The 23,826-nt window shown below is 37.3% G+C and overlaps 2 protein-coding genes across 4 annotated transcripts in view; one reads left to right on the top strand and one right to left on the bottom strand.

The window, feature by feature from the left end:
• Mrps35 (mitochondrial ribosomal protein S35) overlaps positions 1-17,529 on the top strand; it is a 67,561-nt gene extending 50,032 nt beyond the window's left edge. The window contains exons 8-10 of one of the 3 annotated variants that reach the window (XR_013343672.1): positions 2,560-2,685; positions 3,391-3,561; positions 17,442-17,529. Coding sequence is in view for 2 of the 3 variants with exons in the window: in XM_026410693.2 (XP_026266478.1) it covers positions 2,560-2,826 (267 nt within the window). In the remaining variant the exon portion in view is untranslated. The other 2 variants (XM_077799300.1, XM_026410693.2) reach the window with 2 other exon arrangements.
• Positions 6,176-17,431, bottom strand: Mansc4 (MANSC domain containing 4). Its single transcript, XM_026410692.2, has 3 exons — positions 15,207-17,431; positions 11,898-12,032; positions 6,176-9,122 (listed from the first exon to the last, which is right to left on the bottom strand). Exons 1-3 carry the CDS (start codon positions 15,433-15,435, stop codon positions 8,446-8,448), a joined length of 1,041 nt encoding a protein of 346 aa, XP_026266477.2. The 5' UTR covers positions 15,436-17,431; the 3' UTR covers positions 6,176-8,445.
• Positions 17,530-23,826: the final 6,297 nt, after the last annotated feature.

Raw genomic sequence — 23,826 nt, 5'->3', positions numbered from 1 at the left:
CACCACAAAAAGAGAGAAAAGAAGGAAAGAAAATTTCTTTTTTTCTTTTTTTTTAAAGAATCAAATGTATAGATCAGTTTTTATTGAGTGAATTTTGTGGGGTTTTTTTTTGGTAAATATATATATTTACTTATTTTTATTTTTTAGAAAATTTCTTATCTAGGCAAATGAGGGAAGAGAATGTATGACACTACTTCTGAAACTCCAGGCTTACATGGCCTCCCTGAGGGCTGAGGGAATCAATATGGCATACCTGAGAAATACTGTGGTAAATCACTATATATATATACACACACACACACACACCAAATGTAAGGTGAAGATAAATGAAATTCTAGAAATTATTAGTGGATTTACCTTTTATTACTTCTTCTGCTTAAGTATCTATTGAAAGCATTTTAGAAAGTCCAGATAATACATGGATGAAACTTATATTTTTTTTTTCAGTACTGAGGGTTGAACCTAGTGATACTCTACCATTGAGTTACACCTCTCACTCTTTTATTTTTTATTTTGAGATAAGGTCTCCCTTAGTTACATAAGTTGTCTTCAAACTTGGAACTTAGAATGTTTTAAATAATTAAGTCTCTTAATTGCTTGTCTTCTACCAGTCAGGAATGAGATGGAGTAACAATTTTACTTAATGTTTTGTAAAATATATTTGTTGGTATCCTCAATTAAGTATGCTTTACCCCTAAGGTAGAATTATGAAACAATCATGATGTTTTCTTACAATATCTAAAGCGTTTCAATGAGTATATGATATTTAATTTAGGGCATTCAATTTTTTTAAGGGTCTGTCATTTATTCTTTCTCCTAAAATTACAGTAAAAATTAGGTTGGGGGCTGGGGTTGTGGCTCAGTGTTAGAGTGCTTGCCCTGCATGTGTGAGGCACTGGGTTTGATTCCCAGTACCACATACACATAAATAAAATAAAGGTCCATCAACAACTAAAAAGTATTTTTTAAAAATAGGTTGGGTCTGATAATTTTGCCAGCTTTTTTTTTTTTTAATGTACAAATTTGGAGTTTGTTAGAAATTATTTGCCACAGGGTTTTAGGGCAAGGGCACAATAAGAAGTAGTTTCACATTATTCTACCCCACCTCCTGTCAAGCCTAGTCTTTCTACCAGATTAAAAAAGGGAATAAGAGCTTTATAGAACATAAGCTGGGAAAATTATTTCTATCTGTAAATTTCATTTAGGACTGCAAAGCAAACATTCAGGAATTGTGAATGCTTAAGACTTTGGCACAAGAATTTGGGGACCAGAAAAGATACCCGTTATCTTATTAGTTTCTCTTGAAGGATTCTCAATTTGAAGGATTCAAAGGAAGCTTTCTTCTTGCTGGTCTGTTTGTGTTGGGGGAACCTCTTCCTTGGGTCTCGGCAATCTAAATGGGGTTTACTGATTAAGTGGTGTCTAGTGATCTATTTATGGCTTCTCTTTTTTTCTCTTTTCTCGAACTTCTATAGAGAGGATGAGGATGAGAGAGGGGCATAGGTGGAAAATATGTACCCATGTCTTAGAACAGAGTTCTGATGAGACCTGAAGCTCTGCCTGCTCGAGGTTGGGTTCTTTCAATAGGATTTTTCTGAAGTAGAATAGTATTTCTGACAGGCTTACACACCTTTTTTTGTAACATTTTACTACTTTTAAACTTGTTACTCAGAATAGCGGATGATTCTACAATAGTCATTGGCTTAGAATATTTGTATGTGTTAATTTGGAAAGAATGTGGCTGTTCAGCATTTCTTTGAACCAGGGCATATTACTTATTAGCTAGGTTGCTTGTTTTTTTGCAGAATGTTACATCTCCATTCAAATCCCAAATTTGAATTATAATATCATAAAACCTACCAGTATTCCCTAGAATACATGGTAATAAATTTTGTTAAGAAAAAAACAAATTCTAACAAATTTGTTTTCATTATGGAAACAAAGAGTCATTTTGATAAAAACCATGTATTGCTTATGAACATGCACATATACTTTGAATTTTTATTGTAATTGCCCTTCCCTTTCATTCCCACAAGACTGTTAAAAAGATCAGATACAGTTTCCTCTCAACCTTCATTATTTTAACCTCAGAAGTGTGAAATATTGATGTATTAAGGGAATAGAAACTACAGAAGAGTTTTCTGTAATTGTTGGAAAATAGGATAGCTCTGTAAGTGAAATTTGCAAGGCAGATAGAGCGAATGAGTGGTATCAGCTTGTCTGACTGGTATTCTTAGAATAGAGCATGCAGCCCTAAAGCTGGGCCAGGTAGTCACAACAGTGCTTCATGAGGGGGTCAATCAGTGTACAGACAAAGTGTCCCCTGGATCTCTCTACCTTTTGCAAACTTCTCTTACCCTAAAACAAACAGGGGTCTAGGGCTTACCTAGCATGTGAGAGGCCCTGGGTTCAATCCTCAGCATCATGTAAAAATAAATAAAATAGGTGTCCATCTACAACTAAAAAAAAAAAAATTTAATATTTTAAAAAACAAAACAAAAATATTTTGTCTTTTGATAACAATCTCAGAATTGAGAACTCTTTGTTTTTTCCTTTTAGAAAACTGAAGAATGGGAAAAAAATAAGACTGAAGCAGACATGGAAGAATATATATGGAAAAATAGTGCCTCAGAAAAAAATATCCTGGAAACACTTCTTCAAATTAAAGCTGCTGAGAACACAGAAGTAAATAAAGAAGAACTTCTTGGAACTAAAGAAGTTGAAGATTACCAAAAATCTGTTGTTACTCTTAAGAATGAGGGGGAAAATGAAATTACCCTTTCTCAGTACAAAGAATCAGTGAAGAGAATATTAAGTTTGGCATGAATTACAACATAGAAAACCCTGCTTTGATATACTAATTTTATGATATATGTAATCAATATCTAATTTGATATAAAAGTGAAAATGTTTAAAAACCATTATTTTACATCAGAGTTAAAATTGTTCCTTTCATTCAAATGTATGATGGCAATGATTATTTCCAAGTTTTCTAAGCTTATACACTGGGTTTATTAGACTAATCAGAAGATCTCTGTGATTTCTCTGCTTCTAACTTTGATTTTATTTCTGTATAACATCTTTAATATCCGTATACTTACATATATATAATATTAAAGGTGTTAATATTCATATTAAGTATTATTTTGTCACCTGCCACATTTCTTTCCCCTCAGATTGGCATTATTGGCATTATTGGCTTTTGAGAGATGATTTTGGTTATTTGAAAAGCTAGGCTCAGAACCCAGCCCCTTCACTTGCAGCTCAGTGCTGTTTCCATGCTTGTTAGCCTTACAATCTATCCTACACTATCGCCAATTCTGGGTTGAAACAGATCCTCAATTAAAGTATTTTCTAATCTAAAAAGTTTGTTCCATCTCTCCCTTTTAGGGTTCTTCATGCTATTTCAACTCTTTCTATGTTCTGGAGCTCATTTTGGCAAACTCAAGCTAGCAGAAAAATACAAGTGGATATTAGCTGGTATTCATCTCTCTGATGGCCCAGTTAGGGATGCCACAACTTGAGAACGAGATGAGGATTAAGACCTTGAATTTCATTGGAGTAAGTGGCAAAATGAAAACTGCTCTTAAAAACATTCCATTCATTTGTCAAGTCAGTGTTTGGTTTTGGTTTTTGTGCTGGGGTTTCAACCCAGGGCCTCCTGCATGCTAAGCTCACTCTGTACCACGGAGCTATATACCAGCAGCCCCAACTCAGTATATTACAAGTTACTTTTACCATTTCCAAGTTGTTAACAGGTGATTAATTTAAATCACAATGAAGGAATTATTGAGATTGCATTTACCTAACAGATGTGTTTTGCCCAACAGAATTAGAGAATATAAATGAAAGTCAAAAGGAGTTTCGAACCAGTTGTCTAAAATATTTGTAAAATGATAGTGTGATTTGGTAGTAGTAAAACCAAAAGTCTACAGGTTATAAAAAGAATGAAAATGTTGCCTGGAGTACCAAACAACAACAACAAAGAAGAATGAGCAGTATGTTGTGTTCCAATTGGATACAGACAGTGAATGAAATGCAAGACAGTTAAAAATGACTTTTTCAATCATGTTAGAGCATACCTAAAGAAATATGTCAGCATATTTAAAATTCTGTGGTGTAAAGGAAAACAGATACAGAGTTGAAAAAGGAAATATTTTGAAAGCAGTAAAAGCTGAGGGGGTGATAATTTGCCATCATGTCAGGAGGCATCAGTTAGGGTAATCATTCAGTGCAGATGAAAGGTGAGGGAATAGTACTATGCAATGAAGAATTTGATCTTGCCAAAGATAGATCTGGCCTTTGCTGTCTGCCTCTGGTAGGCAATCTACATCATACCTGAGAGGAGTATCTTTATTTAGGGTGGGGGGCAGCCCCCAAGGATCTGAGGGTGGGACAAGCCATGCCAAAAAATAAATAAAACTCACAATTCAGGGTGGGAGTGTTGGGTCACTCAGTGTCAGTCCACCTAGCATCTGAGATCAACTATCCCTGTGATCTAGTCAGTTATACCTGTGTGATGGGTGCTTCCCTTGTGGGTGATTTTAACCTGTGCTTTCACTATAATAAACCACACTGTGCAAGTAAAAACTTTCATTGAATTCTGCTAAGTTTTTCTAGTGAATAAAATTTTTTTGTACTTGAGATTTATCCCAGGAGTGCTTTGCCACTGGGCCATATCCCCAACCCTTTTCATTTTTTATTTTAGGGACTTAGTTGCTAAATTGCTGAGTTGCTTAAGGCTTAGCTGCTAAATTGCTGAGATTGATCTAGAACTTATATTCTCTTGCCTTAGCCTCCTGAGCTGTTTTGATTACAGGGATGCCCCATTGTGCCCCACTCTCTAACCTGAGGGTGGTTTTGCAATCACCTGCAAACTTATAGTTTGTGTCAGAAGTGAGGACAGTGTTTGATTTAGATGTGGTGTTCCCTAAAAGCTCACGTGAGACAATGCAAAGAGCTTCAGAAGTAAAATGATTGGGTTATGAGAGTCTTAACCCAATCAGTGAATTAATCACCTGATAGGGATTAACTGAATGAAAATTTAAATTGAGGGTGGGACTGAAGGATGTGAGAATTGGGATGTGGTTTGAGGGTATGTATTTCTATCTCTCTGTGCTTCCTGATCATGGTGTAAGCTGCTTCCCTCTGCCACACTCACCCACCATGATATTCAGCCTCACCTCTAGCCTTGAGGAATAGAGCCAGCCTTCTATGGACTAAGGCCTCTGAAACTGTGATCCCCCAAATAAACTTTTCCTCTACAGTTGTTCTGGTTAGGACCTTTTAGTCATAGCAGTGAAAAAGCTGACTAAAACAGATAGCCTTGTAGGGGGCTGTGTCCTCTCAACTTCTGTAGTTTGCCAATTCCAAGTAACTGACTTGAGGCTGGGGGTCATAGCCATTGACAAGTTCAACTGCCTAAACTGGGTATGGTGGCACACACCTGTAATCCCAGCAACTGGGGAGGCTGAGCAGGAGGATTGCTAGTTTGAGGCTAGCTTGGACAATGTGGTGAGGCCCTAAGCAACTTAGCAAAATCTTGTCTCAAAAAACTAAAAAAGGGCTGGAGCTGGAGCCCAGTGATGGAATGTCTCTGGACTCAATCCCTAGTACTGCAACAGTATCTCAAAACTTGTTGTCATCATTATAATTTTAGCAGTAATGAAGTGGCTTTTTTTGTCATTAATTACCTCCTTGTCCTTTAAAATCTGTTAGTTGATACAATATATACTATGAACATTATCATATTTATCCTTAAGATAGGGACTCTAGGGTATATTGATAGTGCAGTCATTTCTTACCTCAAATTCTGTTGCATCATTCAGAAGTTGCTTGAACACTTAGGCAACTAAGAAGTAGATCAAATCTGCTTTCTTAATTGTGGGTTTTTGTTTTTTCTTTGCCTGTTTTCATTCCAACCCAAGTATGGTAGTGCAAGGCTATAATCCCAGCTACTTGGGAGGCTGGGGCAGTTTTGGTATTTCATAAAATTGAACAGTTGCATGCTTTTTTTTTTCTTTAAAAAGTCTGGTGAGTTATATTGTTAAGAAGATTCCATGGTTACTTCCTAAGTGGGCTTAACAACCTTAGCCTTAGTTACTGACTGGGCCCTCAGATTTTTTATTGTTTCTTAATAAAATTTTAAATCTTACTCTGAAGTTTTCTTTGGTCCTTTTGGCTTCTAGTATGGATATAGTTTCTAACCCCAGTTATTTTTGCTTCATTTCTGACTGATCTCTAGGTTGCCTGTCCAGTCCAAGTTTACTCAGTTTATCTAAAGGGCAAAAATAGGGCCTGAAGAAGGGCTGGTGTATGTTGGTTTCCTTACAATCGCAAATATGTTCTTTTAAAATTATGGCCATTTTTATGAAACTATGAACTTCAAGAAATAAGTAAAATTCTGAGAAACTCCAAAGAGGAAAATAAAAAATTCTTCCCCTTAGGAGCTGAAGTTTGTTGAAAGACCTAAGCAATTTATACATACTTAAAGTTATTTTTGAAAAGGATGAATATAATTGAGGGTGTAATTCAGCAGTAGTGTGATTGTCCAGCATGTGTGAGGCCCTGAGATTGATGCCAGTACTACATTAAAGGAAAAAAACTATAAATATAATTGTATGGTAATTTAAATTTTGATATTCCCTTTACCAGTGAAATGGGGGTGCCCTCTTAATGTGTTAGGAAATAACACATTCTCTCTTTGCTTAATATTATGATGATATCTATTATTATGAATCATTAGCAAGTTCAGGTAAATTGATTACATTTAAAAATCAAATTTCTGGAGCTGAGGATTTGGCTTAGTTGGTAGAGTGCTTGCCTTGCATGCACAAGGCCCTGGGTTCAATCCCCAGGCCTCACATGCACGAACACACACACACACACCAAAAAAAAAAAAAAAAAAAATCAGATTTCTATTTGTAGTTGATATTCCACTGATAAGAGATTTTGTATACTTTTTTTTTATTAAAAGAAATATTCATTCTCTATTTCACTCATTAACAATGCTGGAGAAAGAAACATCTTTTAAGCCATTGGACAGTTTATTTTAACACCTGAGAAAACAGTATTTTATTAATCTTGTAATAGGATGTTCCCTTATCCTTTATGCTTATTGACTATCTTTCAGGATTAAGATGAAGGGCCTAAAGATTAAGATCATTAGAGACTTGAATTACAGTATTCTATATTTAAGAATCTGAGTGTAGATGGGTGTGGTGTACACACCTGTAATCCCAGTGGCTTGGGAGGCTGAGGCAGGAGGATCATCAGTTCAAAGCCAGCCTCAGCAACTTAGGCCCTGAGCAACTCAGTGAGACCTGTGTCTAAATAAAACACAAAAAGGGCTGAGGATGTGGTTCAGTGGTTCAATCCCTGATACCAAAAAATAAACTAAATTTGAAAAATTTAGTGTTTAGAAGTAGGGATAAATCTGGTTTGACATTTAGACAGAGCTGAAATACCTAGAAATAGTATTTCCACCTGGGAAAAACAACGGTTTTATTATTTTTCTTTGGTCTTTTTGTTTAATGTGTGTGTGTGTGTGTGTGTGTGTGTGTGTGTGAGGATTGAACCCAGGTCTTTGCACATACTAGGCAAGTGCTCTCATATACCTAGGAAAACAATGTATACAAGCAAAGGATATAAAATAAAACTACCAAATTTTGTTCAACAGAATAAAGGAGCTCAGAACCATACTTACTGAAAGATATCTCAGCTTTAGAAAATAAAATTAGGATTAAGATTGAGAAGGATCAATCAATTAAACATAAAAGAAGGAAGTATTTACTTGTGGATTAATAACAATAATAGTGTGTTTTGGTTAAGCCACTAAATGATTTTATTACCACATGTGACAGTAATTTGACTTCAACTTTGAGATAAATCTGATGGTATTTTCTTCTTGGCGTCCTTTTTTTCATGTTAATTGGAAAAAATAGGTTCTTAGTCTATTGGTGATTTTGAGCATGGGCTTTTGAATTAGACTGCCTATGTTTTAACTAAGTCCTGACCCTGATACTTACTAGCTATGTGACTTTAGCCAAAATGCTCACTCTCTCTTCACCTAAGCTTCCTTAGCTGTAAGATACAATAGTAATAGTATAATAATAGCATAATATTGGGCAACAATGACAGTTAATAATAGTTCATCTAACAGAGTTTCAAGGATCCAGTTAGTTCATATCCCTAAACCACTGAGAACTTTTATCTCCTACATGGTAGTAAATAACAACTCTAGGAGTCAGACTTTTGGAACTGTGGCAGAGGGACCACTACTCAAAAATTGAAAATAATCAAGAAAGCAGATATGTTTACTAAACATTTTCCTTTTTAGAAATAGGAGTGACTATCCTGTATAATTATATTTTTTAATCAAACTTCCGTTGTCTTACAGAAAACTGAAAATTATTACCTTTAAAGCTTACAATCTCACAACATCTTTTAAGAGTTGTCTTTTAGCATATTATATTTTTTACTTTGCTTGGATCCTGACTTTCGTTGTCCTGGTTTATACTGGCCCTGATGCTTTCGACAGCATCTGGTTGCCAGGATGACCGTACAACAGCAAAGAAAGAGGACAGAGGTGCATAAGGCCACAGAAGCTAGCCAGGTCTTTGAAGTCACAGGTGCCCCATTAAGTGTCTCCTCTTCATTTTCAGATGTCTGGTTTCTGCTGTTGTACCCCTTGGTTTTATTTAGTAATTGCTTGCTACTGTTGAGTCGGGATGGAATAGGCATAAGAGAAAGCTTTGTGTTGATGGGCACAAAGAAAGGAGAAACAGTCTGATTGTCTGGATCACTGATTAAGTCAGTGCTTGGTGACACCATATTTACCTTAGTGGTAATGGAGTCATTCAGGGAAATGAACCTTGCCCAAAGATCTATTGTTAATTCCTTGGAATAACCAGTACTGTTTGTGTTTACAACCAAATCTTGATGTGGGGCTGATGATGGAGCCTCTATTGATGGCAACATACGGTTTATCGTGGTAGTTTGTTGTTTATTATCTAAATTCATAGCTTTTAGAATCCTTAGTCTATCCCACCTATCAGATGAAGAACGGGTGTTTAGATATGTGGGAAGTGATTGCTCAAAAACCAGCAAATCTGGATCCATACCTGAAAGATAAATAAAATACATTAATTCAAAGAGAAAACCTTAAGCACAAATTGGAGAAAACTGTGTTGGGTTTTGCTACAATTAATTATTGAACTAAGCTAAGTTCAACCATTGCAAACTCCTAAAAAGCTTAGCAATATACTAACTTCATTTGAATTTATCTTAACTTCCAGGACATTTTCTGCTATGGACAAATTCAGCCACACCCAAGAAGGTTTTGCACAATAATAGTGTTAGTAGAAAGCTGCAGAAACAGTAACCTTGTGAGCTATGATAGAACATTTTAAAATAAATTGATAAAATAGGATCATAATTCAAAATCAAGAGTAAAGCCTCAAATCTCATCCCTTTCCAATCCTTAAGGGTCTTGCTTTTAGTATTTCCTCTTTTGTATACTAACTCCTTTTCCTCTGACTTCAGGCATGCTCAAATCCTCTGCTTCTTTAGAGAGGAAGAAAAAAGCTCAATAGCTTTCTGATGGTCTCTGTTAAGAGACTACATGGTGGGTATGTCTGTCTGTCTGTTTCTCTCTCTGAAATCATGCCAACATCCATCTCCTTCTTTGTTTTGCGTCTGTAGTCTTCTTAACATTCCTCACTATTCTGTCAAAATAATGTTTCTAAGGCAATCATTTCTCTTGTTTTTTTTGGTCCTAGAGATAGAACCCAGGGGCACATTACCACTAAGCTCTATCTTCAGCCATTTTTATATTTTTTGTTTTGAGAACAACTTAATGAGAACCTTCTCACTAAGTTGGCCAGGCTGGCCTTGAGCTTGCAGTCCTCCTGTCTCACCCTCCTGAGTAGCTGGGATTATATGTGTGCACTACCGTGCCTGGCTTTCATTTATCATTTCTTGATTACTTGCATCTCATTGCTTTGGCTGCTCTCTGGTCCTCAGTAATGCTGAGGATCCTCTTGAAATTCTTCTCTCATGACTCACTAGACTCCAGACCCCTTCACATTTGCCCCAGGTTCCCTGCTTCTCAATTTTACTGTTTTGTTCTCTTCTTGTTCCTAACTGGCTGTATAGTTTCTACATTCTCAGTCCTTGGCCTTAAGTTCTGCTACCCCTTGACTGCTTTCTTATCACCCTCCCTCCCCCCACACACAAGAAAATTGTCCCCATCTGCCACCACAACATTGATGACACTGGAATCTATATCACCAATTTTTTCCTCTTTCTTGAGTTCTGGCTTTGTCTCTCCGATGTTTTCCACCTGCACACCTTATGTCGACTTAACTGAATAAGCCCAAAGCTGACATCATTACATCTGCCTCCTTGTCTCAGTCAGTGGCATTATTGTTCTTCCATCCCCCAAACTGGAGTCTGCACTGGAGTGATTTCTGACTCCTTCATTTCCTTCATTCAGAAGGTAACTAAGGCTAGACACAGTGTCACATGCCTATGATCGAAAGTTTGAGGCTGGCCTGGGCAACTTAGTGAGACCATATCTCACAATAAAAAAAATAAAAATTGCTGGAGATATAGCTTAGTGGTAGAGTGAAAGTGTCCCTGAATTTAATCCCAGGTACAAGACAGAGAAAGGAAGGGAGAAAGTGTGAAGAAAAAGAAAGAAAGGCAAAAAGATAAGTCCAGTTCACTCTGTTTCCAAAGAAATTCCAATATTCTGGTAATCATCCCTCCTTTCTATGGCAACTATAATTACCTTGCCCAGATCTTATGCCCCTCTGACCAAATTTTCTTTCTCTTCTTTTTTTCTTTTTTTTTCCCCCTCCGATACTGGGGAGGTATATCACCGGTCCCTTTTATTTTTTATTTTGAGACAAGATCTTGCTAAGTTGCTAAGGTTAGCTTCACACTTGGGACTAGACTTTCTGCCTTGTGCCCTGCATGTAATTTTCCTAGACTAAGGTCATCAGACTTACCATTTTAATTATGCTGTTTCCTCATTAAATGCCTTTATCAATTCCCTATTTGTGAAAAATCCCTTCCAAAACACTACTCTGTCCATAGCCCTTTGGCTAACTGACCCCACCCTCTCTAGATAGCCATATTTTCACTGCAACTTCAAATGTCACCATACAGTAACTACTCCAGTTTTCTTACTTTCCTATGATGTGATACAGAACTCATTTTGCTTCCTCCTGGCCTTTTCCAAGGACTCCCCACCACCACCTGCTGAATAAAATAGCTCTCATTAGTCTGCCCTTCTTGGAGTCTTTGTAATGAGGCAGTATCAAATATTTTTGTACTTAGTTTTATCTTTTACACTAATTGGAAGACTTGTCACATCAACAAGATTATAAGGAACTTGAAGGCAAAGATATGGCCACAGTTTTCTACAATGTTGAACCCAGAATGGAGCATTACGTTTTCAATGAATACAAATACCCTCTTTGTATTTTGATGACAAAACATATTCTTCAGAATCCTTGTATGCAGTGTCTATAAACCTCAAAGCTGCCATTTATTATTTTCTTTATTTCTTAGCATCACCCTTTGCCACTACAGTAGAAATGCTTAATTTGGCTCTTGTTTCGAGTTCTTGAAATACATGAAATACAACGCTTTAGCTTTTGTTCAATTGCATATGACTTGTTATTGTCTGGAATGAATTCATCCCTGTTGAATGTGCCAAACTAAAGGGAATCTCCTTCCAGTTTTCTGCCCTGAATATCCAAACCATTTCCAGGCAGAGTTTACTTGAAAATAATGATTTAGGGACATAACACAGAGCTATTGCCAGGATATATGCTTCTACTAGAGTATTACCAACATTCTTCAAAAGTTCTGAAATATATCATCATTACCATCTGTTATGTTGTACAAAATGGCACTGGTTCCGGGCTCTAATATGCAGCTCTCCAAGGTTGGGCAGTGGATATGTAGGCAGTTGACATTGTCATGAATAGGATCATAGAAGAAGACAGCCAAATTACAGGAAACTGAAAAGGAAAGAGACAAAGTACATCTGTAGAAGGTTTTGATTTCCATCAGTTTGATGAGCTCCGAATAACTTACATTTCTTTCAGAAATACTAGATTAACACTATATTGCAGAACTATATTCAGACTTTTTTTTTTAATGTACTAGAGATTGAACTCAGGGGAACTTAACATTGAGCCACACCCCCAGCCCTTTTTATTTCTTTTTATTTTTTATTTTGAGAGGTCTTGCTAAGTTGCTTAGGGCCTCACTAAGTTGCTGAGGCTGACTTTTTTCTTTTTTGGGTTCTGGTCTGAGAGAACTTTATTTACAAAAACAGGTGATAGAATATTTTTACAAATGTTTTAATTTGTTCTAATTCATTATACATGATAATAGAGCTGAGGCTGGCTTTGAACTTGTGATCCTCCTGCTTCAGCCTCCGGAATCCCTAGGTTTACAGATGTGTGCCACCATACCTAGTTTATGTTCACACATTTCACAGAACATTATGAATTACTGTAATGGCATTTATGAATATTAAAAAATGCCTTTTGAAATGAAAACATCCCTTAATTTTCTCTAAGTAATCTTTCACACATTCCATTCCAGTTGGATGTCTAGAATCATTATTTTCTAAGTCTCAGTATTTTGTATTCATGAAAAATTTAGTTGGCTACAAAAATCTCTGGGAACTTATATTGGTTTCTGGGTGCAATGACCTCATAGAATGCTAAGGTGCTGAGGCCCACCAGAGAGAGAAATAGAAAAATAAAGGAAAAAATTCTGTAACCTAAGAAGAGGGAGTAACAGGAAGGGCAAAAGAATAATGATATTACTGGGGGAAAGCAAATGATGGAAAAGCAGCAGGCCAAGTGACCCTGACTACGGGTGTGCACTAGCCCTGTGTGCAAAAAAATTACATCCAAGGAAAAGCCTAATCAGTGTTAATTAGAGTGGCAGGCCATGGATATGCACACAGATTGTAGTGATGGAGCACATCACTTGCTCATGCTGTCTCCCCTTTTCTAATCAAACTTGTTCCTCAAAAATGTGCTATTTTCTGGAAAACCTAAAGTCAGATTTGTTGGATGCAAATCTTCAGTCAGATTATCTATCTTCCCTAAAATGCAACAGATTTTTGCTTTTGCTCCAGTGTAGTCATAACCATGTGAAATATTCGTTGGCCAAAAGGTATCAAATTATTTAATAAAATTAGACTAGAGAGGGCAGTTTATGGTTACCAGACCCCACAGCACGTCTTAGCTGTGGAATCGCTGCTAGTAGAGACTGTATCACTTCTGTGTGAGGTTAACTATAAGGAGCGGCATCTCCACCATTACTTCTGGGACACCCTCAGCTTTCTGCATCCTTATTTTTCCAAAAGAAGAAAGAATAGGACAAAAGTTAATGAATAATACATTGCTAATACATTACAGATTATAAGTATAATCTCTAAGGACTGTGAGGTAAAGTTTTAAGGGAAAGGTATTAAAAAATTCAAATTTAAGACATTTAAATTTCTGACAAGAAAGTAGTTTATGCTGTAGAGAACAGTTTTTAAAGACTTTTTTTTATACTCCAGGTGTACATTTCAGAGTCCCATTTCTGAGCATGATTGTGGCAGTTGAAATTTCTGGCTTCTAGCTAAAATCTGGGCTATGCCTTCCTGCCCTTTCCTGTTCTGAAGGAAGAAAGCCACAATGTGGAAGCTACAGAGGCTCTAAGATTGTGGAATTGTCCTGGATCTACAATATCCCTGATAATACAGGGGCCACAGGCCTTGGGAATTCATGCCTTGGGAAATTTCAGAAAATGTACAGCCCCTCCTGCCCCCCACTTCCCCTCAGTGGTGGCTTATGAGAGTTAGAAGCATCTGGAAGGTAGAAATTTGGATCAACTGTCATTTTTTAAAAGAATTCCCCTTTATTAAATTAATTGCTTTCTTTGTGCCTTATTAACATTTTTCCTTTTTCTTTTGTGCTTCAGGGGATTGACCCAGGGGTATTCTACCACGGAGCGGAGCAACATCTTTCTTTGAATTTTTAGTTTTGAGACAGGATCTCATTAAATTGCCCAAGCTGGACTTGAACTTTTGATCCAGCTGTCTCAGCTTCCCAGGTTATTGGGCTTATAGGCATGTGCTGCCAAGCTGGCTGTGCCTGATCAGGTTTTAAGGACTTGGCCTGTGACATTTGCTCACATTGCTGTTCCTTGATGATCTGATAATACTCTCCAATTAGCTCCAAGTCTCATTTCAGACATCTTACAGGCATAATTGGGTCAGTGGGATTGGTGAGGGTACCGAATCATGGTTAAAAAAAAAAAAAAAAAAGTGTGAAATGAAAGGTACGCAGCTCATCGGTAGTGTGTGTCTAGTTTGCAAGAAGCCCTAGGATACATCCCCAGTACTAAAAAAGAAAAGAAAAAAAGTGAAACAATGAAGGGAATTATTTTAGTACTGTTTTGCTTTTGTTGTTTCTTTCCAAGTAGGTTTAAAATCATGGGGGAAATGAAAAATAAATGAAAGAAATCTTTAGGCAATTGCAACTTAAAATTCTGCAACAATGAAATGCTTTCCTGATTGAAAGTCTGAATCATATCATAGCCATGATGTTTACACCCATATTCCATTTCACAGAGAAAAAATCCATTTGAAAATTTGGAAAGTATGATTGTTATTATTTGATATTTAACAAAATATTTCAAAACATGATCTAAATTCTGTATTCAATACATCCCACATTTGTCAATCCACGCAAGCCCATTTCAGAAATCTGCTATGGTACTACTATCACCAAAAGGCATTTTGAAAAGGAAATTAATGTGAACATTTTTGAAATCATATATGTTACATTTTGGGCTATAAAAATACTAATCCTGGTGGAAATATTTTCACTTAGCACTTTTTTGAAGAAAAGAGGATTTTGTTTCTTTTATATTCTATAGCATTCTGGGACCTTACTAGATTTGTAAATTGAGCCTGCTCTGGCTCATCCTGCAAAGCCAGTCTGGTAGCTCTCTTTCTTTCTGCTAGCTTGCTCTCAGGTTCTCTGTGTCCCCCATCTCTCATCCCGCAGAATCTTCTCTGGTACTTTTTACCTCTTCACTGGCCTTTTGCTAAGACTCCTGACTTAGGTCTTCATTCTTGGGCATTCCCTCCTATTTTGCTCAAGTGTTTTATTAATACTCACCATCTTTCCTAAGACAGCAGCTCCTACTGCACTTCTGGCCAGTGCTCTCAGAATAATATTTCAAGAACTGGGCTCCCAGCTTCTGAGACTCTTCCAAATCAATTTGAAGACCTGGGAAGCGGTGGATCCAGCAGTCTCTGTAAAAAACAGTGGGTGAGCAGAGAGAGTCTGATGTCCATCCCATGCTTAGGAGCAGTATCACCTCGGCTGCCACCACTGCCACATGCATTTCTTTGCTGTGAAGAGAGACTCGGAGAAAGTCTGATTTCTGGCCAGAGTTTAAAACTGACCATTAGGGTTTAAGCTCTAAATCTTCTGGGTTCTGAGTAAGGGTAAGCATCCTTGGGACCTTTCTGGAGAGTCATTTTGTAGAAAAAGGAGGCTGTCCTTTGCACATTGGTTTTTCTTTTGTTTCTTCCCACCTGAGCCCCAGGTGAACTTGGGATTTATGGGAGTTCTTTCCAAACTCTTTTCAGGCTATTCCAATCTTCTGTTCCTTTGCCACTTGAAGACGCAGGTTCTCTCCTCTGCTTTTCTTCATTCTCTGAAAGCAAAGAGCCACAGACACCTTTTACTAAGTAAATATAAAGACAAGTGGAAATCCTAGTCAAGTCTTTCTGAGGAAAACAATAATTCAGTAGCTCAAAATCAGATAAAGGAAAGATCTGTTTCACCGGAAATAAGACATTATTTTGTGAGGTCTTCTTTATGGCTTTTAAGGAACTTGTGACCTTGGATTTTTTTTTATCAGCTATTTATTTTATTTGAATTTAAATCTGGTGTCCACTAGAAAAACAGTTTGTACATTGTCTAAGTTGTTTTGTTTGTTTTTTACCTAAAAATCCTTGAAAGTAAATAAAATATTAAAATAAAATTTTTATTTTGGAATAATTGTAAGACCATTGAACATAGATCTGGACCCTCTTTGAGCTCAGTGATTTTTTTGTAAAGTGCAGTCATAAGGGGTTGGGGTTGTGGCTCAGAGTAGAGCGCTCACCTCACATGTGCAAGACCTTGGGTTCGATCCTCAGCACCACAAAAAAATAAATAAGTGAAATAAAGGTTAAAAAAATGCTCTCCATTAAAAAAAAAAAAGGACAATAAGATTTCTTCTAAAGATTCAGCCATTAGAAAGTGTTCATAATGTACATGGAATACAACACCCTTTGAAGTGTATAGTGTCCAACCAAGAATAATTGTAATTTATAGTAAAAATTGTGAAGAGGTTTAAGAAGAGAATCACTGTTCTCTTTTTTGTTTTCTGATGTTCACATTTGCAAATTATAAAATGGGTGACAGCTTTGTGAAGTACATACAGAAAGGCATAGCATCTCTGAAACAAAGTAGTTGCTGTAGAATACACATTTCAATGGTTTTAAATATCTAAATAGTAACAGAAATACTTCAACTGCAGTGTCCAAACATTTGAGACTGCAGTAAACAATGGCTTCCTGGTTATATGATAGTTGTGGGTTCTTTATCTCAATCATGATAACTAATCATGTCCAAGCTAACGAATTAGTTTAAATCAAGAAATTGCTGCTTTCTTCTTTCCATTTTTATATAAAGCAGTGCTTCTGGCATGAAGTACTACTACTTTAAAAAGGAAAAGGTGAAACTAATCTTCCTGATCTTTGATCTGTGTTTCTTTCAGACCTTTTTGCACAATAACTTATTTACCTCATTAACCTACTTGACCCCAAAATGTTAACATTATTCAAATTTTCATCTCTCCATGTGTTTTCTAATTACAGATAGCCTACTTATATTTTTAACTTTTTAGAAACATATATTAATGGGGAAAATTAAGAAGAAAACATTTAAGACTGAACAACTTTAAAAACCATTTGACTTGATTTGGAGGAAAAATTATATCACACATTAACTCCTAACTTTGCATAAGCCACATGAAATACACTAAAAATAACTATCTTATTCTAATAACTTCTTACAGAAACAAAGTTTCAGTTGCTTACCTGCTAATAAATTGTTCCACCTGTTCTGAGGGGAGAGGGAAGATAGATTTTCTAATGGCAAAGCAAGGGACAAATGAGTAACAAAAAAATCACTCTCTGTTTTTTATGAAATTCCATAGTTATTTCTATTAAGAACTGCCTCAGGACATAAATGGAAACTCTACTTTCTAACTTTGTGACCTCCAAATCTTTTAGTTACGTTAAATGCAGTCTTTTGTGTTTGATATATAATTCCTTAAAGTTCTCTTGTTCCCTGCAGGGCTAATGGAACAATCCACAATTGTTAAAGCTGGAAAATGACATTTGAATGAAGATCAAAGTTTCATATTAAAGGATTTACAAGTTCCAATGCCAAAACAAGATTTTTATTTTTAAAAACACATTGTGTGTGTGTGTGTGTGTGTGTGTGTGTGTGTGTGTTTACATAAATATTAAGTCTGGGAGTGAGTAACTTCTTCAGGCTAAGTATTCTGAAAAGGAAAGATAGAAACTGGACTGCAGAGACTAGGATGGGGGGACAGTCCACAATACTCTCAAAACTTGTTTATGTGGGACAAAATTGCAGAAACTAGGGAGCAGCTGCAACTTTGAATCAAATTGGTATATAGCTTTTATTACAAATCTTATCAATTGTCCAGAACAATTACACTATTACAATGCAGTGATACATTATAATTATTTCCAGTAGGATGCTCTTGAGAGGGGCTGGGAAATTAGATTCATATCTCAAAAAGCACTTAATTTCTGCCAACAGAATGATTCAGTTGCTCTGGTATGGGGACCAGGATTTTTGTTTTTAGAAGTGCCCCAGTTGATTTCCTATGATGTTTAGAAAACACTGATCTAGATGACTGAAATAAATGGAAGTTTTTAGAAGGATGCTCACTTTGAATTAAGTAGAGTCATTTTAAGAACATGTACTTCCTTCATCTTATCTAAATCACCCCATGTTTCCATGAAAGAAGGACATTTCCATTTTGCCTGTTTAAAAAAGAAAGAAAGAAAGAAAGAAAGAAAGAAAGAAAGAAAATTATTCTAGGAACACTGGAGGAACAACAACAACAACAAAACACTAAAAACGAAAACACCAACAAAAAAAACAGAGATGAGTGGGGTACAGTGACACAGGTCTATAATCCTAGCAGCTCAGAGGCTGAGGTAGGAGGATTACATGTTTGAAGCCAGCCTCAGAAACTTAGCCAGACCCTGTCTCAAAATAAAAATAAAAAGGACTGGAGATGTGGCTCAGTGGTTAAAGCACCCTTGAATTCAATCCCTGATTGATTTTTTAGTAGTGAAGTAAAAAGCATGTATTTACTATATTCAAAAGACATTTGAAAAACAGTAAATATTTCACCCTTAAAGTTGTGAATTATGTTATTTATTTAACATTTTTATTTCATTAAATTGTATTTAAGGGGTTGGGGATATAGTTCAGTTGTTTGAGTGCTGGCCTAGCATGTACAAGGCCCTGGGTTCAATCCCCAGCATCACCAAAAAAAAAAAAAAAAAGGTATTTAAAGATGAATCCTGAAGAATAGAAATATGTCATTAATTTTTCTTTAATTGTTTTGGCTTTTACTAAATTGATGCATAGTCAGTTTAAGAATTCAAGCCATATAGAAACATGTGAAAAGAAATAAAAACCTTTAAATATCTTGTTATCTTAACATCTTGATAAACATCTTTCTGGACATATCTATTAAAATCATATATGTATATAAATATATAATATACATATATGTGTAGTTTTACATAAAATAATTTTTTATAAATTAAATTGCAGATTTTTTTTAATGGTACTGGGAATTGAGCCCAGAGACTCTCATACTAGGCTAGTGTTCTACCACTGAGCCACATTCTTATCACCTTTATTTTTTAAATTTGAGATAGTTTCTCACTAAGTTGCCTAGCTAGCCTCAAACTTGAGAACCTACTACCTTAGCCTCCTGAGTCACTGGGATTAAAGGTGTGTGCCACCATGCCTGACCTACAGAACATATTTTTTAAAAACCTAATATAGTAGGCTGGGGCTGGGGCTCAGTGGTAGCACACTTGCCTGGCATGTGTGAGGCACTGGGTTCGATTCTTAGCACCACATACAAATAAATAAAATAAAGGTCTATCAACTACTAATTTTTTTAAAAATCTATTGTAAAATTATGTCTTTTAGTGCCTTTAAAGAATGATCTACATTGAAGTTATAATGGTTATATGACGTTTCTTTTCGTTCTTTCCTTTTGTTTTTTCTTGTGCTGAAGATTGAACCCAAGGATGTTCTAATTCTGTGCTATATCCCCAGATGTTTCAATTTTTATTTTCAGACAGGGTCTCACTAAGTTGCCCAAGCTGACCTCAAACTTGGAGTCCTCCTGTCCTGGCCTCACAAGCAACTGGGATTACAATCATGTGCTACCACTTTACCTTTTTTGTTATTTTTGTTTTGTTTTTTATTTTATTTTTGTAGTGCTGGGAATCAAACCCAGAATCTTCAACACGCTAGGCAAGCACTCTACTTGACTGAGCCATATCCCAGCCCCTCATTCTTTATCCACACCAAAAGTTACTCTGCACCACAGCTTTCTCAGCTGTAAAATATCCTCCAAATGGTATTGTAATCCACAAAGATCACTTAACAACAGTGCCTGGCACATAATAAACACTCAGTAAATCTTAGCAACTATTATTATTATATATTGTGTTGGTTTCCAATTTTCTATTACTAAAAGCAATACTATGACTAAATTAAAAGGCATATTCTCTACAAATTCTTAAATAAACTGCCTATGTTTGATCATTGCTTTGGTCTTTTATAAAACACAGTGATGAAAAGTATTTGAAATGAATTATAGTTTCAACAAAGGCCAGTCTTTATTGTTCAATGATCAGTCAATAACTGACCCATATAATTACACCTCTAGTTATATAAAAATATTTTATAAAGTTTAGAAATAATATTTTAGGTCTTTTTAAAATAAAGGTTTCACAATTCTAGATTAGCAGAAAACTTATTATGTGGTTTGTTGAAATGATTGATCTTTTAAGATGCTTCCAGTCCTAAATGATGTTATTGTCATGTTGGGGACCAAAAGGCTTGCAGGATCAGTGTCCAGTGTTGTCAGACTAACACCCCAGATTCCCTGTCCAACCTGATCTAGCCCTGATAATATTACTGTACTTGAATGCGCATCATTCATTGAGTGTGATTTTTCAGTCTGCTTAAAAAGGTAAGAAAATACCAGTCTGAGGCATATCTATGACCGCTGGGAAACAAAAGCATCTATTCGTGAAAGATTCTAAAGAGTCAGAGTCGAGTCTAAGAGCTCATTCTTGGGGCTGACTCACTGCATCCTGCATTGTCTTTGAATGAGGCACAAATCAATCCCAAGTCCAAGTCCCTTTGATACAGGGTCTCCCAGCCAAAGACCCCCACCTAATGCTGAATAGTGGATGTTGCACTTTACCTTCCCAAAGACTCTGCTAAATCCTTGGACACTTACCTGGTGCTCACCGTAAAACCCCACCATACCCGAGGATGTCTCACTGCTATCTCACTGAGAATGGAAGTGTGAGGCCAGTGTGACAATGGAGTTTTATCAGTAATGATTTCCAGGCCAGGTGAAACAAGGGGAAGGAAGTGTTCAATAGACCTGAGAAAGAAACCTAACAAAACAAGTCCTAGATCCACATTTGGTTCTTCTGTTTTTACCAAGGAAGCCAGAATCTACTAGACTTTTTCCAGTCCCTTATTCCTGGTGTACAGAAAATAAATGATAACACCTTGCCATGAAGCAGCTAAATTACACATTCAGAAACACAGAGGTAGTGTGTTGAAAGAATTTCATGTTTTACCAGGATGACTTTTTTTTCTCTCTGGTTTTTAACCCTTCTTCCCCTTCCCCACATAAAATGCTTATTGGCATAGTAGGATGCATCTTCAGTTTGAAGTAGGGGAATTTTATCTATGAAGAAGATGTTATTTAACAACTTGTTACTCAAAAAGAAAGCTGAAGTTTATAGTTTGATAAATAAATGTGGGCTGGGGATGTAGCTCAGCAGTAAAATGAATACTGCCTGAGGACTAGGGTTTGAACCCCAGCACTCCCCACCACACACACACACATACAGAATTAATTTTTAAAAAATACTGCTGGGTGCAGTGGCACACACCTGTAATCCCAGAGATTCAGGAGACTGAGGTAAGAGGATCTAAAGTTGAGACCAGTCTCAGCAACTTAGCCAGACTCTGACTCAAAATTAAAAAGTAGCTGGACGTGGTGGCACATGCCTATAATCTCAGCAGCTCCGGAGGCTGAGGCAGGAGGATTGAGAGTTCAAAGCCAGCCTCAGCAAAAGCAAGGCACTAAGAAACTCAGTGAGACCCTGTCTTAAATAAAATACAAAACAGGCCTGGGGATGTGGCTCAGTGGTCGAGTGCCCCGGAGTTTAATCCCTGGTACCAAAAATAAATAAGTAAGTAAGTAAGTAAATAAATAAATAAATAAAGTAAAAAAGGGTTGGGGATGTAGCTCAGAGGTAGAGCACCCCTGGCTTCAAGCCCCAGTACCCAGAAAAAAAAAATCCAAATACATATTCTAAGTTGAGGACATTTGGTTCTGAAATCTTGGTCTGGGGAGGTTTTGAAGACTTTTTTTCATAAGATAAATATGTGAACACAAATTTCTCTCTTATAATCTTTACCCCTCCTTCTGTATTTTGTCTAAAGACCAAAAAAAAAAAAATACAACAAATTTAAATATATTAACTGGATTTTATTTTCAATTCTAGAACAAGACAACACCCTGATCAATAAAATACAATGAGTGTTCTGTATTAGCCAAGCAAAGGAGGTTTGTTTCATGGTCAGAAAAGGACCAAGAAAAGCAGAATCAGAGAACACAAAATAGATAGGTAATTCAGTTACTTTTCTTGTAAAGGTGAAAGCAGGGGTACTTCCTCATTATGTCAGCTATAGTTGGCCTCTTTGGAGATTGGTCTCTTCTCTCTCCTGAGATGGACAACTCTACTGAGATCAGCTAAGGAACTTAGTTTGGACTTGGTGAGGTGGAACTTCAGCATGAGTTTGTGCATTTTGGTTTGAACTAGTGCAGGAGCTCAATCCAAACCAAAGGTCTCCTGTAAATTTTATTTAACATATGGTCAAAGAACAGTACAACAATATAAAGATCTTAATAGGCTTGATTTTCAGTTCTAGAATGGAGCAACATTTCATACCATAGATTAGAATAAGTGTTCCCATGGTAGGAGCAAAGGAAGCTGGTTTTATAGACAGAGGGCCTGAAGAAAGCAAAAGTAAAAACCAAAGCAGATCGGTCACTTCAAAGTTACTGTGTAAAGCAGGGACAGGAAGGCAGAATACCAGAAAAAAATTGCTGACTAGTTAACATCAGGCTATTTCAGGTTACCTATTTTGTGTAAGAATTCTGTCAACTGGAACTGGCTTGTTTGGAAATTTGGATGTTATCACTCTAATCCTGATTTCTTGGAAGGTCAGAAAAACAGCTTAGTTTCAACTTGTTGACACAGAACTTCACTCTGGTTCCATTTTGATTTTTTTGCCTGGTCTGTTGGGGCCTAGTGCAGAAGCTCAATCCAAAATAATGGTCTCTTCTTGTTTGTAGATAATAACACCCCAATCTAACAATAGTTTTCTCTATCCACTTCTAGGATTCATTCATGTCTCATAAGCAACACAAGAAGGTCCTTATTATTTGGAGTAAGCCTTCTTACTCCCATGTTCTGGAAGATGGGGAATAATTGGTCTTCCCTAACCGTCTTCAGTCGATGGGGTATGGGTATGTAGGGGAAGTGGGTGGCAAGAAAAAGTCATCCCTGTAGGCAGATGTGAGCATAAGCGGTCAGACCTCTGCCCAAAGGTAACATTCCGTATTGGCTAGCCAAAGCAACCTGAAGCAGGAACCTGTTACCAAGATGTTAGAAGAAAAAAGGCACGCGACCTAACTTTATTTAGCTAAGTTGTACTTCCATCTTTCTTTTAATAACATAGAGAAGACAAGGGGTCCCAAGGGCAAATGCACTGCCCCCTACTCCCCACCCTGTTGGACCCGTGCACTGGGCACCTCAGGAGCGGAACCCTGCAGAACCTGGGGCCACTCTTTCTGGGCCTTCTGCAAGATGGCTTCTACAGGACAAACACAGACCTAGGTGCCAAGTAACGATTTAAGTGCCTCTCAGCCCATGATGCCGATTGGGCCAAATGGGCGATGACCCCGATTTGATGTCGTCTTCATTCTCTGGATCCGAGATTCTCTCCATCCCCTTCCTTCCACGTTCCTTTCTTTTTCTTTCGCTCTTGTAAAGCAGCACGGAACAGAAACACACTCTGCCTCACTACGTGCTCCCTGCCCCACCCGCACCCCGCTAGCATCTCCGCAGCCCCCGGCAGGCGGCAGAGCCAGTGCGCCCAGGCGGGCGGGGAAGCTGCGGGGACGCGCGCCCTCCTGCCTCTGCCGCCTGCGCGTCCGCAGCCCCGGCGTCCGAGGCCTGCAGCTCGCCCGCTCTGCCCGAAAGCCGGATCCAGCCGGCACTTCTCGCCGGCTGCAGGGGTCCCGCCGGCGGAAGTGAGAAGGGCGGCGTGGGAGGAGGCTGCAGGCTGGGGGTTG

This window comes from Urocitellus parryii, chromosome 5, assembly GCF_045843805.1.
Source record: "Urocitellus parryii isolate mUroPar1 chromosome 5, mUroPar1.hap1, whole genome shotgun sequence".
NCBI lineage: Eukaryota > Metazoa > Chordata > Mammalia > Rodentia > Sciuridae > Urocitellus > Urocitellus parryii.
The sequence above is the reverse complement of the archived record's forward strand: the minus strand, read 5'-3'. Positions and strand labels throughout refer to the sequence as shown.

Coding starts and splice junctions, on each gene's coding strand:
- Mansc4 (XM_026410692.2), bottom strand. CDS start 15,435: ATGCATGTGGCAGTGGTGGCAGCCGAGGTGATACTGCTCCTAAGCATG. Junction 12,033..15,206: donor CTGCTGTCTTAGGAAAGATG/GTGAGTATTAAT, acceptor TTTCCTTTTCAG/TTTCCTGTAATTTGGCTGTC. Junction 9,123..11,897: donor TTTGTACAACATAACAGATG/GTAATGATGATA, acceptor TTTATCTTTCAG/GTATGGATCCAGATTTGCTG.